This window comes from Podarcis tiliguerta (assembly GCF_965153285.1).
Source record: "Podarcis tiliguerta genome assembly, chromosome: 4".
NCBI lineage: Eukaryota > Metazoa > Chordata > Lepidosauria > Squamata > Lacertidae > Podarcis > Podarcis tiliguerta.
The window spans coordinates 58,383,548-58,399,550 of record NC_139537.1 but is presented as its reverse complement, the minus strand read 5'-3'; the positions used below and the strand labels follow the sequence as shown (position 1 = coordinate 58,399,550).

The window sequence follows — 16,003 nt, the reverse complement described above, 5'->3', positions numbered from 1 at the left end:
AGTTTTGAATTTTGGCTGCCTGTCTTTTATTTTCTGCTTGCCATATCTCTCTATTGTTGCTGATCGACTGCTGTGAGAGATGTTTTCCTAATTCGCGATTCCCAGTTAAACCCATGTTACTTTACTTCCACAGGACCAGTGTGATCAGCCTAAGGCTTGGCAGAAGGAAATACTTGACAAAGCAGCATCTCACTAAAATCAGGGGACCCTAGTTCCATAAAAAAGATGCAAGCAGTCCATTGATCCTGCTGGGCTTCAGTACCAGCAAGAATTCTACCACATCCAGGCACATCTCAGAAAGGCATGAATTCTTCACTAACTATTATGCCAGTTTTGATGCAATCAAGCTTTCAACACATTGTGATGCCTCTTTGCAATGAGTGCCCATTTATGTTCAAGCCACTCATACATTGCCAGGCTTTCTTTGTAAAAAAAGAAAGAAAGAAAGCCAAATTAGATGCAGAATTAGATGCAAATATACGTACATTCTATGCATATGTGGGAAAGACGCAAGTCCCATGAGGTACTATATGTCTACAGCATAGTTTGATAGGTACTTTTATACAGCTATATACATTGCTGTATGCATCTGCTTATGTGTTGGTTTAAGAAACTTGGAAGTGTATATGTGTGTATAATAATGCATATAATATGTGATAATTTGTATTTTTAGCCGAAATGGTAAGATAAGAACTTGCTTCTCACCAATGAGCAATATGGGAATTAGAAAAAAAAAACAAGCCATGCGGACAAGCTCCACATTGAGATTTTCAGAGAATTCTATTCATAGTGAGGACATTATTATTATTTATTTAATTTATATACTGCCCTATACCCGGGGGTCTGAGGGCAGTTCACATGCTCAGTTAGAGAAAACGTTCCAGGTAAAGACTGGTGAATCAGTCTATTTTTTGTCTATGTCACTTTTGCACGAGCTCATCCTTCATTCTGTTCCATCCAGTTTCTGAATTAATAATTCAAATGAAAATTTGAATATGTATTTAAATAATATTTTTAAATCACTTTCATCCCAAAACTAAAAATGCATCTTAAGCGTATTTTTTAAAATGTATTTTTTAGCTGAGAACTGTGTTGGTACAATCAAGAAGTGTGAAAGCCAGCGAAAACTAAGTTCTGGCTCACACATTATTCCAGAAGATGCAAATCAGGCCAATTAATATTGGAATTCACAACCATCTAATTTCTCAAGTATTCTTACCCCATGATTTTGAGAGATCATATAGCAACAGCACATCTGGGGGGTTAATTAATTAAATGTCAACAGAGAAGAATCATAACTGACATGACTCTGAAGACTCTGCTACTCTACTCTGACCACAATACTCATTATTAAAAATGGCTGTCTGTTTAATTTTTTATTTAATTAACAAAACTGATATACTGGTTCACTGTTATAAAAACTCCAGGCAGTTTAAATGGATAAAATATTTTCCTTTTTAATCTGTACATTGACCATCCTTCTATCTCAGAAGGGAGATGCTATATTAGTTGTATTCTATGTAAGCTTCTTATGAATATCAACCATTCTGGTATATACATCCTATTAAAATTAATAAAATAAATGGCAGGATTTAAATAAACATTCACATTATTAGTATTAGAAAATGTTTAGAAAACAGTGAAATATTATAGTGTATTTACTTTTATTTTTAGGTTTTTAGACTTGATGTTATATTATTAATAACTTTTTCTGTTAGGAGATAGCAAAGTGGGTGAAAAGAGAAACAAACCAGAAGCGGACATTGGGGGAAGCCCTGGAGGGGAGGGAGGGAGGAATATATAGTAAATGTTAAGAAATTGAGATGTATGTAATGAATGAAAAAGAAAAATGAATATTTTTTTAAAAAAAATAGATAAGAAATAAGCACAAAGGCTTAAGGTTCCCGGCGGCCCTTGTCCTCTCCCTTTCCTCACACTCTTGTCCATAGCCATTTTAAAATAAAACAAATATTTACCAATATAACAACTCACAATTGTCAAAGAAAAACAATACAAGCTTTTGAATTTCATTGGTTGCCTTTTTAACATTTTTGTGAACAATATAACATAACTTATAGGTATATGTTAATCTGCAATCCTATAATCACTTACCTGCAAGTAAGACACATTGAAATCAATAGGGTTTATTTCTGAGTAGGCATGTCATTTGCTGGGATTGTTTACTTCTACAATGAAAAGGGTAACTTTTTTAGATTTAATCCTTTCATCTGGATTCTCAATGGATGCACACCTACTCTTTTCCCTCCGCTCTCCAGAATTCAGCTCAAAAATGAATTCCAAAGAAAATTTGTGGTATGCTAATGACATTCTCACATTTCCTGAGCCTATCAATCCTCAGTAGAAGCAGCCTGTACACTTGTTTGGGCAGTAATAGTGGGGGGAGGTAGTGATGTATGGAAGTGAGAGCTGGACTATAAAGAATACTGATCGCCAAAGAATTGATGCTTTTGAATTATGGTACTGGAGGAGACTCTTGAGAGTCCCATGGACTGCAAGAAGATCAAACGCATCCATTCTTAAGGAAATCAGCCCTGAGTGCTCACTGGAAGGACAGATCCTGAAGCTGAGGCTCCAATACTTTGGCCACCTCATGAGAAGAGAAGACTCCCTGGAAAAGACCCTGATGTTGGGAAAGATTTAGGGCACAAGGAGAAGGGGACGACAGAGGACGAGATGGTTGGACAGTGTTCTCGAAGCTACTAACATGAGTTTGACAAAACTGCGGGAGGCAGTGGGAGGCAGTGGAAGACAGGAGTGCCTGGCGTGCTCTGGTCCATGGGGCCACAAAGAGTTGGACACGACTAAACGACGACAACAAGTGGGGTGAGGGCAAGGGAGCTGAGGAGAGGAGAAAACCCTTTAAATTTTATCTTCAATACACAATGATGAAGTCTTTTTAGTGTTGTAAATTATTAAGCTGAAAATGAGGCAAGGACACTATATAGGAGATTGTCTTCAGTGGGAAACAGTGCTGAAAATGCGGAGTTTGCAAATAATATAAGGGGGAAATCTTATTTCTTAGATTTCACATATAGATAACATTGTTGAAACACCCAAAAACATACAGCCTGACATGCATGTCATGGATGCAGATGTCATGGTTCATGAGATAGGTCAGACTTCCTCAACCTTGGCCCTCCAGATGTTTTGAGACAACAATTCCCATCATCCCTGACCACTGGTCCTGCTAGCTAGAGATCATGGGAGTTGTAGGCCAAAAACATCTGGAGGGCCAAGGTTGAGGAAGCCTGAGATAGGTGCTGCATTATTATGGCCAGTGGTCACTGGGGAAAATGGCTTATACAGACTTTTAACAACCCATACATGTCATCTACCCTTTTTTTATTTTATTGCAAACTACATTTTCTACATCATTCAAGTGGAAATGGCCATTAGTAATGTCTTCCCTACAGAAGCCTATTACAGGACCAGGATTATAAGCAGGTGACGTGAAAACCAGCACCAGTTCTGCAACAGTTGTCTTGTCTGTATAAACAGTCTTTTTTCTATAGGAAAAATGATTTGGTGTCCATGGCAATATGTCTTCTACAACCTTTTATCATGTGAATGAAGGTATGATAGCAACATACTGGCATAATAAAAAGGATTGCCAAGGAATCAAATTTATTTGATTTTCATCTCTCTGACTTATTTCATGTAGATATGTTTCATTTGTCAAGCTGTTTTTCCATTTGTTGCTCATATTTGAGTATTATGTATTTTTGGCTCCTTTTCTTTGTTTTTACACAACTAAGGCACTTTTTCAGTGAAGGCTACTCATTATCAACCATCAACATGGCCAACAATTGTACTGCGCAGGCTGTCAAACCAACAGTATAAATAGAACAAACAGTATTATTTCAATCCCCTTAATATGGTACCAATGATATCTCCATTTTAAAGTCTGTATAATTAGAAGAAACTGTGCTGACAGATGAATGGGGAGTACTGTTTCATACCAGGTATGTTACCTCAGGAAAGACATCATGATCAATTACTGACCATATCAGATAGCAGGCTGAATGAGGATTTTTTTTTTTTTTTGAGGGGGGGGGGGTGTAATAGAAAGACATCTCCTCAACCTCTATGAACAGTTTTATCCATAAGCGAAATCTAAAAAAATAAAAACCCTTACAGGTTTTGTACTCCCTGTTCTGCATCTTTTCAGTGAAGTACCCAGAAGTTATTACAGTACATTGTTTATAGTTTCTAATTAATGTGATACCTCTTGAGCCCAGCCAAACTGGAGAAAAGTTGTGAAACAACTGTTTTGAGGTTTTGGGTTTTTTTAACATAATTAGGTTTGGGGATTTATTTTGGTAAATACTATTATAACTCTCTCTTTTTAAAAAAGTTTTTATTTCATTACTGATGGTAAGGGCAGCTAATAATTTTAGTGGGGTGATAAACCATTTTAAAAAAGGCTACCTCTCATTTCATCACTGCAGCTAGTAATGACTATCCAATTTTTAGGCCCTCTGTCCACAGACTAAACATGGAATTTAAAATCTCTATTAACTCTACATTATTCTTGCATTTAAGAAACAACAGGTTATTGTAATGGACTCTTGTACATATGAACAGCTTGCTGTGTGGAGCCATCCACCACAGGAATTCAAAGCAATCTTTGTTAAATGTACCAACATGCAAGCAAAGACAGCAATTGGATAATTACATCAACTTCACCATTCTTGTGAGATTGTCAGTTACACTGGGTTCCTTTACATGTCTTTTGATTGACATTTGTCATAAAATATTCTGCTCTGTATGCTAACATGAAGTTTCACGAGACAAATAACTCCTACATATTTTTTTTACTTGTTCTTCTTACAAAGTTATTGGCACTTTTAACATTTGAAGGAGAATAATGACAGAATTACTAAATGTTTCATACTATTTCCCCTTAGCAAAAGGATAGCTAGAAAATTTAACAGTTGGTATACACATTTTGCTATTTCTCATTAGATAGTTATTCTATTATCAATATTCTGTACAAAATGAAAACAGCTCCAAAGAAAAATTCACATGCTAGAGGTCATCATAATAGTAAAACAAATGTTTTATGAGGGTATATTTCTGGTATTTTCATGCTTTGTTGTTTTAATGAAAATCACAGCAGCCCAGGAAGCCAGTCGATTAAAAAAACACTTTAACTTTCAATTGTTTTATAGATGTCACTTAACTTTAATCCTGCCTGAACTAGAGTCATTATATAAAACAACATAATGCAACAGAAGGACAGTTAGAATAAATATTTGGGAAATAGCTCATCTAATTTAAAAAAGGAAGCAGACCTTGATCTCATACAATGCTAAATCAAATTATGGCTTACTGTGAACAAGTATGTTGGTTCACAGAGAGAAAACTTCCCCTCTTGATGCTCCTATGCTACGCAATGGTTTGCCTTAAGTGTTATGTGCAAACTCAGGCTTGTGGTTTCATAGAATCGTAGACTTGGAAGGGACCCAAGAATCATCTAGTCCAACCCCCTGCAATGCAGGAATCTCAGCTAAAGCATGACCCAAACAAGTCACAAGCATTAAGCCAAGAGTCTTGGCTACAGCTCATGGTTTGTTTGACGTGAGATAAAGGATGAATCAGGTGCAGATGCAACACTGTGCCAAATATTGATACTTTTTAGTTTAGGAAAAAATGGAACATGGTAAGGCATGAAAAAAACAGAGTGATTTTTTTATTTCCTTCTCTCTCATAAGGCTAGAGTTTGGGATGAAACAACGAAGTTGAATGTTGGAAGATTCAGTACAGACAAAAGGAAATAGTTCTTCACACAGCACACAGTTAAACTAGGTTATACAGTACAAGATGCAGTGATGGCCAGCAATTTAGATGGCTTTAAAAGGCTTTAGACAGGGGTCAGCAACCTTTTCCAGCCGTGGGCCAGTCCACCATCCCTCAAAGCATGTAGTGGGCCGGACTATAATTTTTTGGAGGAAATGAATGAATTCCTATGCCCCATAAATAACTCAGAGATGCATTTTAAATAAAAGCACACATTCTACTCATGTAAAACACCAGGCAGGCCACGCAAATAACCCAGAGATGCATTTTAAATAAAAGCACACATTCTACTCATGTAGAAACACGCTGATTCACGGGCCGTCTGTGGGCCGGATTTAGAAGGCGTTTGGGTCACATCTGGCTCACGGGCCTTGGGTTGCCTACCCCTGCTTTAGACAAACTCATGGAGGATAAGGATATCACTATCTACAATGGCTGTGCACTACCTTCAGTATCATGTCTCTGGACATCAGTTTTTGGAAAACACAAGGGGAGGGAGTTCTGTTGTACCTATGTCTTGCCTATGGGATCTCCATAGGCAGCTGGTTGGCCATTGTGAGAACAGGATGCTGCAGGCGTTTTGGAGTATGTTCTGACACCCACACAAACTGTCTCCTAAAGCAGAATGACGGTAATTGCATTTGTAGGAAGGCTATACATACAGATGATACTTTGCATTTGCTATGATCTACTTCGTACATCAAATGTACACAAAGTCATGACTTACTGTACACTGTTCTAGCTGTTTCTCAAGTGCTTCTGAATCACCGAGTGCAGGCCACTCTTCTTTTAGAAAAACATCCACTTCAGCCATCCATTTCTTCAGGGTTTTAGAGTCATTCTGTTTTTGAACAAGCAATGCATTGTATTATATGAATCATAAAATACAACTGAATGTGTCCTCATGGCTAAACATCAAGAGTATCTTTGAGATTGCTAATGTATCTAATTCTCTTTAAAAATGTAAACAAATATTTCATTTGTTTTTCCTATTTGGTCTATTTACTACCCATATTGATCACCATGCCAGGAAATAGCAGTTCTCCCAGATTTTGTTTTCTAAATCATTTAAAATATATAGTAAAATAAATGTATATATTGAGAGTAGCCATCACTAGTATTTGTACAGATATGCATAGATTCTTTATAGTCTGTATGTATTAGATCAGAGGCAGGGATGGGGGGGGAGATGTTATTTCATCCCATCAAAATATCTTTCCTGTTCATTTTCTTTTGATTTTGCATTGCTTTTTAAAAGTGTTTTTCTCCCACCACCACCACCACACACACTTTCTGTGTAGTTTCAGAACAACTGGATGTCATACTTTTAATGTCAATGGGTCTCCTCTTAGTATCCCTAATATTCAATACAACCCTGCCCATCTTCCAAGCCCCATTTCTTGGATTAGGCCCCTATAGGGGAAGATTAATTTTACTCCATATATGACACTAGGTGAAATGTCACATAGCTGACATCATATGAATAATAAAGAAAGGAAGTAAAGAAAATTCCAGCTAACCTGGAACTGTTGCAGCTTAGTGATCAGTTCCTCAAGTTTTTGGCAGTTCTCTGTCAACTGAGTTGATAGCTTCTTCCAACGGCCATGGATCCCTTCAATTTCTGATTGATATTTCTGACTGACCTCTGCAGGAGCTTTTTTAGACATCTCTTCTACAGTTGTGCTTAAATAGTTGAGTCCATTCTGTTGCTCTTGCAGGGAACTTTGCAAAGCCTTTAATAAAAATCATAAGAGTGCATTGGCTTATATTAAATTCAGTCTAAGAATAAACCATAATGTCTAACATTATGAAATATGTCAGTATGCTTATGGTTATTTTTAAATGTATAAACACCAAGTATTTGTCAATTAAAACAAACTCACCATGTTCTCTGTGCTTACCTTTAGCTCCCTAAGCCTTTGTTCCATGATTTCTAATTCAGTGACTGTAACCTGAGGTATGGAGAGTTTGGCTTCAGACTGATGAATCCACAAGAGAATAGTGTTCATAGTTTCCTTATACTGCATGGGTGGCAAACTATCGAAAGCTGCATTGGAAGGGGAGAAATGTACATTGCTTTATTCCATGTAATTCAATTTTGTGCAACTGTAACGATTACACAACAAAAACACCTCTTTTCAGATCACAACACAACAAAAGCAGACAAGTTGCAACTGTAGCCCTCCCAAAAAAGAAGCAAAGCAAGGTTCTGCCAGGATTCACCCTCATTTTGCCAATCTCCCTCAGCTACAGTGGTTCTCAGAGTAGCCCAGGCCAAAATCTGGTCAAAGACTGCACCTCCCAGCTCCCAGTGTTCTGCACTGTTTATCTGGGCTCAACTGAGGATTCTTACTGGAGTATGCATCAGTTGATTGGGGGGATGCTAAAAACAAGGCAAAATGATTCAAGGGATCTTTACCTTCTGAGTCAAATTGTGTGGTCAATGACCTAATCCCTGCCAAATCAGATCAGGTCAGTCACAATGCCTTGCGTTGCTCTGTTACTCTGCTGTTTTTGTGATTTTCTACTTTTTCCTACATCTCTGTTTCTTTAAGTCCAGGAGCTTTTAAAGAAATGATTCTCCCTGCAGAGCACCGAAGAGCTCTGGATTGTTGCTGCTGCTCTTGTTTGTTGTTGTTGAAGTACAGCCGTAGAAGGTTTTTTAAAAATAAAAAACCCCTAAATTGTTCTGCTTTAACAACAACAAATCAGATCTCCTCTAAACTCCACATGAAGTTTTCAATACAAACTTACATTGTAAGGCCTGTTGGAGGAAACAAACAAGCACCAGGAAGAAAAGGTCAGTGTAAACTACAAAGTATACAAGCACTCATTCACTTCTTAACTATTTTAGGATAAGAAAGAGCAAGAGACAAAACCCTGCTACCTCCCCCCTCCCAATAAGGGAATGTGAATTAAAATGGATTTCTTTTACTTCCTCACAAAAAGCACCTGGACCTATTTGTCTGCACATTGACAGGCTTAATCCACTCCAGAGGGGCTCTTGTACCTATAAGTTTTATCCACTTTAGCCCCAAGGGAAAAACTTATAGCCATTTTTATATTGCCATTTATAGCAAATGGGAAAACATGGAGCTTTATTTTATACAGAACAGCTTGGATCCTGAATTGTAGTTCTAAGTGAAGAGAGCATGGAGCATCTCAGAAACAGTTTGGATTTTTTTAAAAAATGCACAAATGCAGATTCAAGGTGCATCTTGGGGGACATGCACACCCTTAGTTCTTACTTTGCAGCACTAAAAAGTGTTTGGTCTGTGTACTTTAAGTATCACTCTCTCTCATATGTTCTCTCCCCTGAAGTGTTTCACTCAATGATTCTTGCTCTGTTCCCCATCCTCCTGCCAGCTGAAGTGCAGCGTATAGCAATGAGCAGCAGGGTCTTTTGATTTGTGGCTAACATGTTTAGAAATGCAATTACCAGAGTGCCCATCTGGCCTGAGCACTGGGTGGTTAACATCTGGCTTTATCAAGAGGCCTTTGGGGCTGGCTGAGTATTGGGGTGGTATCCAACCAACTTGTTTCATCAGTGCAAGGATTTCCACTTGCACAATGGAAGATTCCTTTCCTTTCCCTCTCCCCATGCACCCACTTGCACCTGCTGCAAATCTGGAGGGTTGCAGGAAAACCCAGAACAGATTTAGGGTGCACAAGGAAGGGGTGGAGTTCCACTGCACAAGTAGAAATCCTTGTGCACATTGTTGTAAATAACCCTTTCCCCTTTTGGGGTATCCAAGAGCCCATATAGAGTCCTTACATAGGCTCCCTATTGGTAGGAGAAAATAACAGAGGCCAACCAGAGAATATTGAGAAGCAAAGCAGCTAGTAAGCTTGATCTTTATTGATCTGTTGCAACAGGGTGCTCCCCTCACCCGCAGGAGAGGAGGAGGGACCCAGAAAAATGGTGTGCAAGGCCTTATAAAGACTTTTGAAATTGCCACCCTGTAGATCAAGACCACCCCCAGAAACATCATACATACATCACAGAAGGGGTGTAACCTAAGACCACCCCTCAGATACATCACACCTACATCACAGAAAAGGCGGTCTAAAACAGAAAATTTTAATGTTGTTTTTCTCCTGTCTTTGTTTATCTCCTTGATTGGATTGCCTGGGGAGCCTGGCCATTCTTTTGTAGTGATAAATACTTAGTTCCTGGGCCAGGTCACAGGCTCACACCCTATTCAAACACAGACAAACCCTTAAGACAGGATTTGTGAAGGAAAAGACAATAGGGAGGCTTTTCCACTTTGACCATGCATAGAAAACATTTGCTAAGTTTAGGAATCAAAATGGCTTCAGGTAGGTCTTCCTGTGCTGATCTATGTACGTGCGGTTATGAACATTACCATATATCTAAGACCATAATATTCCTATCACAACATGGAACAAGTTAGCTGAATACCTCATTAGTTTATGGTCTCTTGCTGCAGGTAATCAACATTTTCTTTTTCCTGCTGTTTTATTCTATTAAGGTTTTGGTATTCTGTTTGAATTGTTTTATGATCAGCTGGTATACCATTTATTGCACATTTTAGGATTTCAACATCGTTCGTTATTGTGTTATTAGCTACTATTCTTTTGGAAAATAAAGCAGGGTAAAACTCTATTAAATTGAAGCAAATGAAAAAATAAATAGTAGATTGCTTCCCAGTGCCTTCTGATTACTTTCCTCATTGACTGCTTTGGGGTTTTCAAATAAAGTTCTTGAGAGGATCTTTTCTTTTAAAAAGTCACCCAAAATTGAAGAAGGGCGGGGGCTTGGTTCTTGGGTTACTATGATAGGACAACCTACATCTGACACAGTTTCCTTTCAAATCAGTTCTTAAAGACACAAAGCTATCTCAAATTTGTGCTTGATGTACCATGAACATTTTGGCCCATACTCTTCTGCCACACCATAAAATAATCTCTAGAATAAAAGGTCATTTTCAGGATTTGCTAACTTGAGATTTTAGCCTTATATGAGAAAACCATTTGTGAAAGTTACCCAGAAAAGGTTATGATGATTATGGTGAAGATTCAAAACATGCTTAAGAATGAGCACATCAAACATGCAGTACAGAAATAGGTAGAAGTCAGCATTTTCATTCTCTCCTGTTGCTGGATGTGTGATTATTACATCACATGTCTGTGTTTACATTCCATCCTTGGAAAGTGTGAGAACGGAAGCCAGTCCTATCTCTTCCATTGTTTTGTACTTTTCTACTTTTTCTCTGTCTTGGAGAAGATGTGAGAGGACGCCATGATTGCTTTATCCTGTATATATTGCCTAATAAATATAATTTAGATGTCACACCTCATCACCTCAGCTTCCAGCTTTACTCTGCTGTTTGAGTGTGCACATATTTTCGGATATGTGTCGCTGCTGCAACATTGCTGCTGCGGGACTGAAGAGTTATGAACGTCCTGGGCTGCGCACCACAAGGAAGACACCGGGAGAGGTTTGTCTCAGTTTGGGGGCTGTGCAGTGCTCCCCCCCAGGGCTTCCGACAGCATAATGTAATCAGCATGTTGCCTCAGATTATAACATGAAAAAGTTTAATTTTAGAATCAACAGGCTGGCCCAAGAATATTTCTCATATTCTCACATCTCATGTTATTTAGAATTGGAGTCTGTTTTAAAAACTATTACTGAAAGTGCCAGTATCCTTTTTATGGTTCATGTTATTGTATTCAGAGTATCTATAAAAGCAATCTTCTCTTTGGGACATCTGTTAAATGTTTAGATTAGAACATTAACATAGCATTTTATTAAACTGCCCCCATTAGAATGGCATTGCAGATGCCTTAAAATAGGTTAACATCTGTGGAGGCACCAGCAACTCACTAGGGTATAAAATAAAGATCCATTCAAGCCAACTGGAATGTTGCCATTGATTTCAATAGGATGTGGCTTGCATGAGAGCGAAGCAGACACTTTCTGCTTTCAACAGTAGTTCTAATTGTAGCTGTTGAGAGAACTCAAACTGAGGAACACAAGTTGGAAATAATCCATTTTCTGACATTTGGCCATACAATATTAACTGTAAAAGCATACTACAGATCTGGAATGCCAATCTGTAACTGTATATAACAGCTTCACAAAGTTAATTCAGAAGACTTGCCTTTTCTCTGCGTAGCCTTGAGAGGCATAGCTATAGAAGACCCTATTCTCTTAGAAGTATTCCCAACTAACACCTGAAATCTGATGAATTTTTCATTATCCTAGATCCTTATAAACAGTTTTCAGTCAATCCTGACCCTTCTGCTATTCTATTTCCTATGCCGAGGGCTTGCCAGCCATAGAGGCAAATTGAGCAGTTGCCTGGATTCAGAAGCAGTCACTGGGTAGAGTGAAGGCTCAAGACTAGCTTTCAGAGATGTATCACTAGTGCTGACCAGGAGGGAGAGAGGCAAGACAACAAGGACATTGGTGCAGTGCAAGTGTAGCAAAGGAGCCGATTTGGCACTCCTGAAAGTGTATCCACACCACCACACTGACCTCCCTGCTGCCTTGCCTGTTTCCTTCTTGGCAAATGGCTAAAACCCCTCTGCTGGGAAGATAGTGTCACAGATCAACCCCATGTGGTGAGCTGCTTACGCAGGGTCTGTCAGCTTTCCAGGGATGCCTGCATAGGTTATGTAAATATGTTGGACAGAGAAACAGAAATATTTGTGTGCACTTTTAGAAAACCACCAAACAGCTGCAGGTGTGAATGAATTTGGGTCCTCCAGATGCTGCTGAACTACTTGTCATCCTTGGCCATTGGCCATGCTTGCTGGGGCTGATGGGAGTACAACAATATCCGAAGGGCCAAAGGCTCCCCACACTTGTTCTACGGGATGCAGTCCAGAGACTTTGAATCTCCACTGGCTGCCTGGGGCAGACACAGTTGCAAAGGACCAGAAATAAATAAGGGGCAAACATTAAACATAAACCTATCACAACTTGGTCACTTGATGTGTTACTGCTATGCTGTTTAATGTGCTTCATTCACATAATGTATCGGTGCAGGATAGTGCATGCCTGTAAATAGGAATTTCATGACACTGAGAGCAAGACCACTTGCATAAACTTTGATACCTTAGATAAGCATCAAGCACTTGTGGGTAAGACTAAGGTGAGCAGAGGAATTGTAATAAAAGCTATGGTGGTCTTGACTTGGAATCAGCTGCTGCATGCCTCATTCTCCAGATGTTTACCATGGGGCAGGACAAGACAAGGGAAAGCCAGATCCAGGTCCTGGTGTAGCATCTTTTTCTCAACAGAATACTTAGCAAGAAATTGATGCTCAATGCATCATTGTTGCTGAGAAGAAAACATCAGATTTATATTCTTCAAAATGGAAGTTATGTGTGAAGCATCTCTATCCTGCCACTGGGATCTTGGGACTTGTATTCACAGTTCCCACTGGGAAAATATATTCCACCAAGGCCTGGAATTACCTGCCTATGCCACCTTCCTCTGCTCCAGGCATTCAGCAATGAGGAGTGGCTAATTTGCAAGTGCCTTGTGAACACTTGAGCCTTTGTGAACATTTGATTGGAACTCTTAAATAGATTCAGGACAGATAACAGGATATTCACACTTCACTACCCAGAAGAGGCTTTTCCATCTTCTTCAAGTCTCCCTCTTTCAACTTTCGGATTCCTATTCACAAGTAACTTCTTCACCAAAATCTTTTCTGAACCACTGTAGCTTCCTCGTTTCTGCAGCATATGCCACCTATTACTTCTCTGTCAGCCCATTTTACTGTCCTTTATTTCACCCTGTCCTCTTCCTCACTTTTACCTTGTACATCTTACTGCACACCTACTGTACAAGCCAATGCACCTACTGTATTAAAACCAATTTAAATATGCTTTTTTTTACCCAGAGAAACCTTTGTAACTGTAGTTGAATAAAAGAGCTATGGCTCTCCAACACAGTAAAGAGATAAAGAATTTCTTTCAGAAAACCAAGTGTTTGGTTGCTGTAGACAGATTTTGCATATGTAATGTACTTATAGGCCTGTAGATTCTAACTTCTCAGAACAGGCTCTTTGTCACTTCTGTGTCCTACATAGCACCTAATATGACTTCATATTAATGTGTGGTAATGGCAGTAACAAAGGCAGTGCAAATTTCCTGATGTTTCATAGGCATGGGACACACACACACTTTTCTATCTATTCCCCACAATTTTAACAACATATTGCAGAATTTGAAAACCAACACAATGACAAAATATAATATATGCCCAGCTACTAGTTTAATAAGTTTATCTGATGTACTACTATGGTAGAAGAAGTTGAATAAAGAGCATTCACTGAGGTAATTCACTGGAGTTTTTCTTCTAAATTATTTATATGAAAACAAACATCACTTGCTTTATTATAGTGTACCGGATGATTGCTGAAAAGCTTTTCATGGATAGCAGTTTGCATATGTTACTGGGAAAAATATAGAGCAGGGATAGAAAAGAAGATATTATCTAATAAATTTCACAATTGGTTTCTCCTTTTAAAGAGAAAATAATTAATCAAGAAAATGAGATTGCATTTGTGTTGCAAAATATAAGCCACTTTCATCTGTATCCGACAATGCAGCCTAGGAAATATTATCTTAAAAAGTGATAAATTCAGCAAAAAAGAATCATGTTGCAACAGAATAATTCAAAAGAGCATTCAGTATTTTTAACAAAAACTATTGCTGCAAAGTATAATGCTTCAAACTGCTTGAGGCCCTAAGTATAAATTGCACTGCTAGCAATAATGTGACACAATATTTTTAATTTTCCTACACAATGTTTGTACAAAATATCCTTACCACAGCATTCTGTGTTATGTTATATATGAGCCATTATTAAGAAGCAGAATACTATTAAAATGTATACAAAGGATCAGATTCAGAGCTGCTCTTCCGTGAAATATGTTTCCTACTTGCAAAAGGGAGGCTGAGATCCAATGGAGGATCTCACTGGAGGAAGGAGGCAATTTCTGACTTCCATTCTCTCTGCAGCTCCCACCCACATGCCACCTCAGCTCCTCCACACCTCCAGAACAGTTTGGGGAGATACAGAAAGCTACAATGGAAGGAGGAATCAGTGAAAAATCATGCTCCCCCTTATTCTCCAATGGAAGTGTTCCATGAGCAGAGTGTCCTACTCACAAGAACTTTAATGCAAACCAAAAATGTTAAAAATATGTATGTTCTTCAAACTTCTGAAAACAAAAAAAATGAAAGAAAGTAAAATATTAACATTTTTGTTACATGCTTTATATGCTCTTTTTGACTGATACAGGGTTTTCTAGAAGTAGAGTTCATGGCTACATACAAAGCACAACTGATAGAAAAATTATGCCTTCTCAGCAAACCAGTCCCAAATACTAGTTTCAGCTTCTCAGTACATTTTCACAGACAAAAAAAGAGGTTAAATTAACTGTTCAATAACTAGCATGAAAACGACAGGGTGAGGGGGGAAATCTACTTGATTATATTCTAACATGGAGGCTTCATAATTCTCAAATTTTCTAAATCGTACTTAGGAAATAAGTCATGATAATTACCCTGTGTGTAGTTGTCCAATGAAAATGGTTACTAACTTCTAGAATGCTTGTTGTTGCTAATCTGATGCAAAAACAGGGCACAAGGTATGTCAGTGAAATAGTCACCAACACATATGTTTTAGGATTGCCAGTAGATGCCAGTTTGAAGCCTCATTTTGGTGTTGAGATTATAGCCTTCATTTAAATTTTGGAAACAGGAAATGAGAAAAATCGACTGCTATAGCTTCAGAATTCAGAAGGAAAATTTTCCACACCTTTTCAGAATAATGCACTTCCTTTTCTGATGGCAAAAAATGATTGTTTTAAATGTGCAATATAAGCTACATTGCCTATTAGTAAGCATAGCTTTATTGTTTGAAACAAGCAGTTCCTAGCATCTGAGTTTCCTCAGGCATGGATCAGTCAGTACATCTGCAACAGCCACTAGAAGGAGCTAGTATTATGTAAAAGTTTTTCTTTCAAGACAGAACATGAGATACACTTCAAACCACACAGAAAGGCAACACTTTTGTTTTCTTCCTAATCATATAAATAAAGCAAAATGTTGTACTTCAACATTCAAATATCTTTGTTAACTTCTCAACAATTGAAAAACAGTATTTCAAAAGTACAAGCATTTAGTGAAACTTTATAAA

General features: G+C 38.2%; 1 protein-coding gene across 21 annotated transcripts in view; it reads right to left on the bottom strand.

Annotated features, from left to right (window-relative positions):
* The window catches only part of DMD (dystrophin), a 984,302-nt gene that overhangs the window by 546,961 nt on the left and 421,338 nt on the right, over window positions 1-16,003 (bottom strand). For all 21 annotated transcript variants that reach the window (XM_083438913.1, XM_083438919.1, XM_083438923.1 and 18 more), the window contains 3 exons: window positions 7,722-7,867; window positions 7,341-7,553; window positions 6,548-6,661 (listed from right to left, as the gene is read on the bottom strand). In XM_083438913.1, coding sequence (XP_083295039.1) covers window positions 6,548-6,661; window positions 7,341-7,553; window positions 7,722-7,867 — 473 coding nt within the window. The remainder of the gene's footprint in view (window positions 1-6,547; window positions 6,662-7,340; window positions 7,554-7,721; window positions 7,868-16,003) is intronic.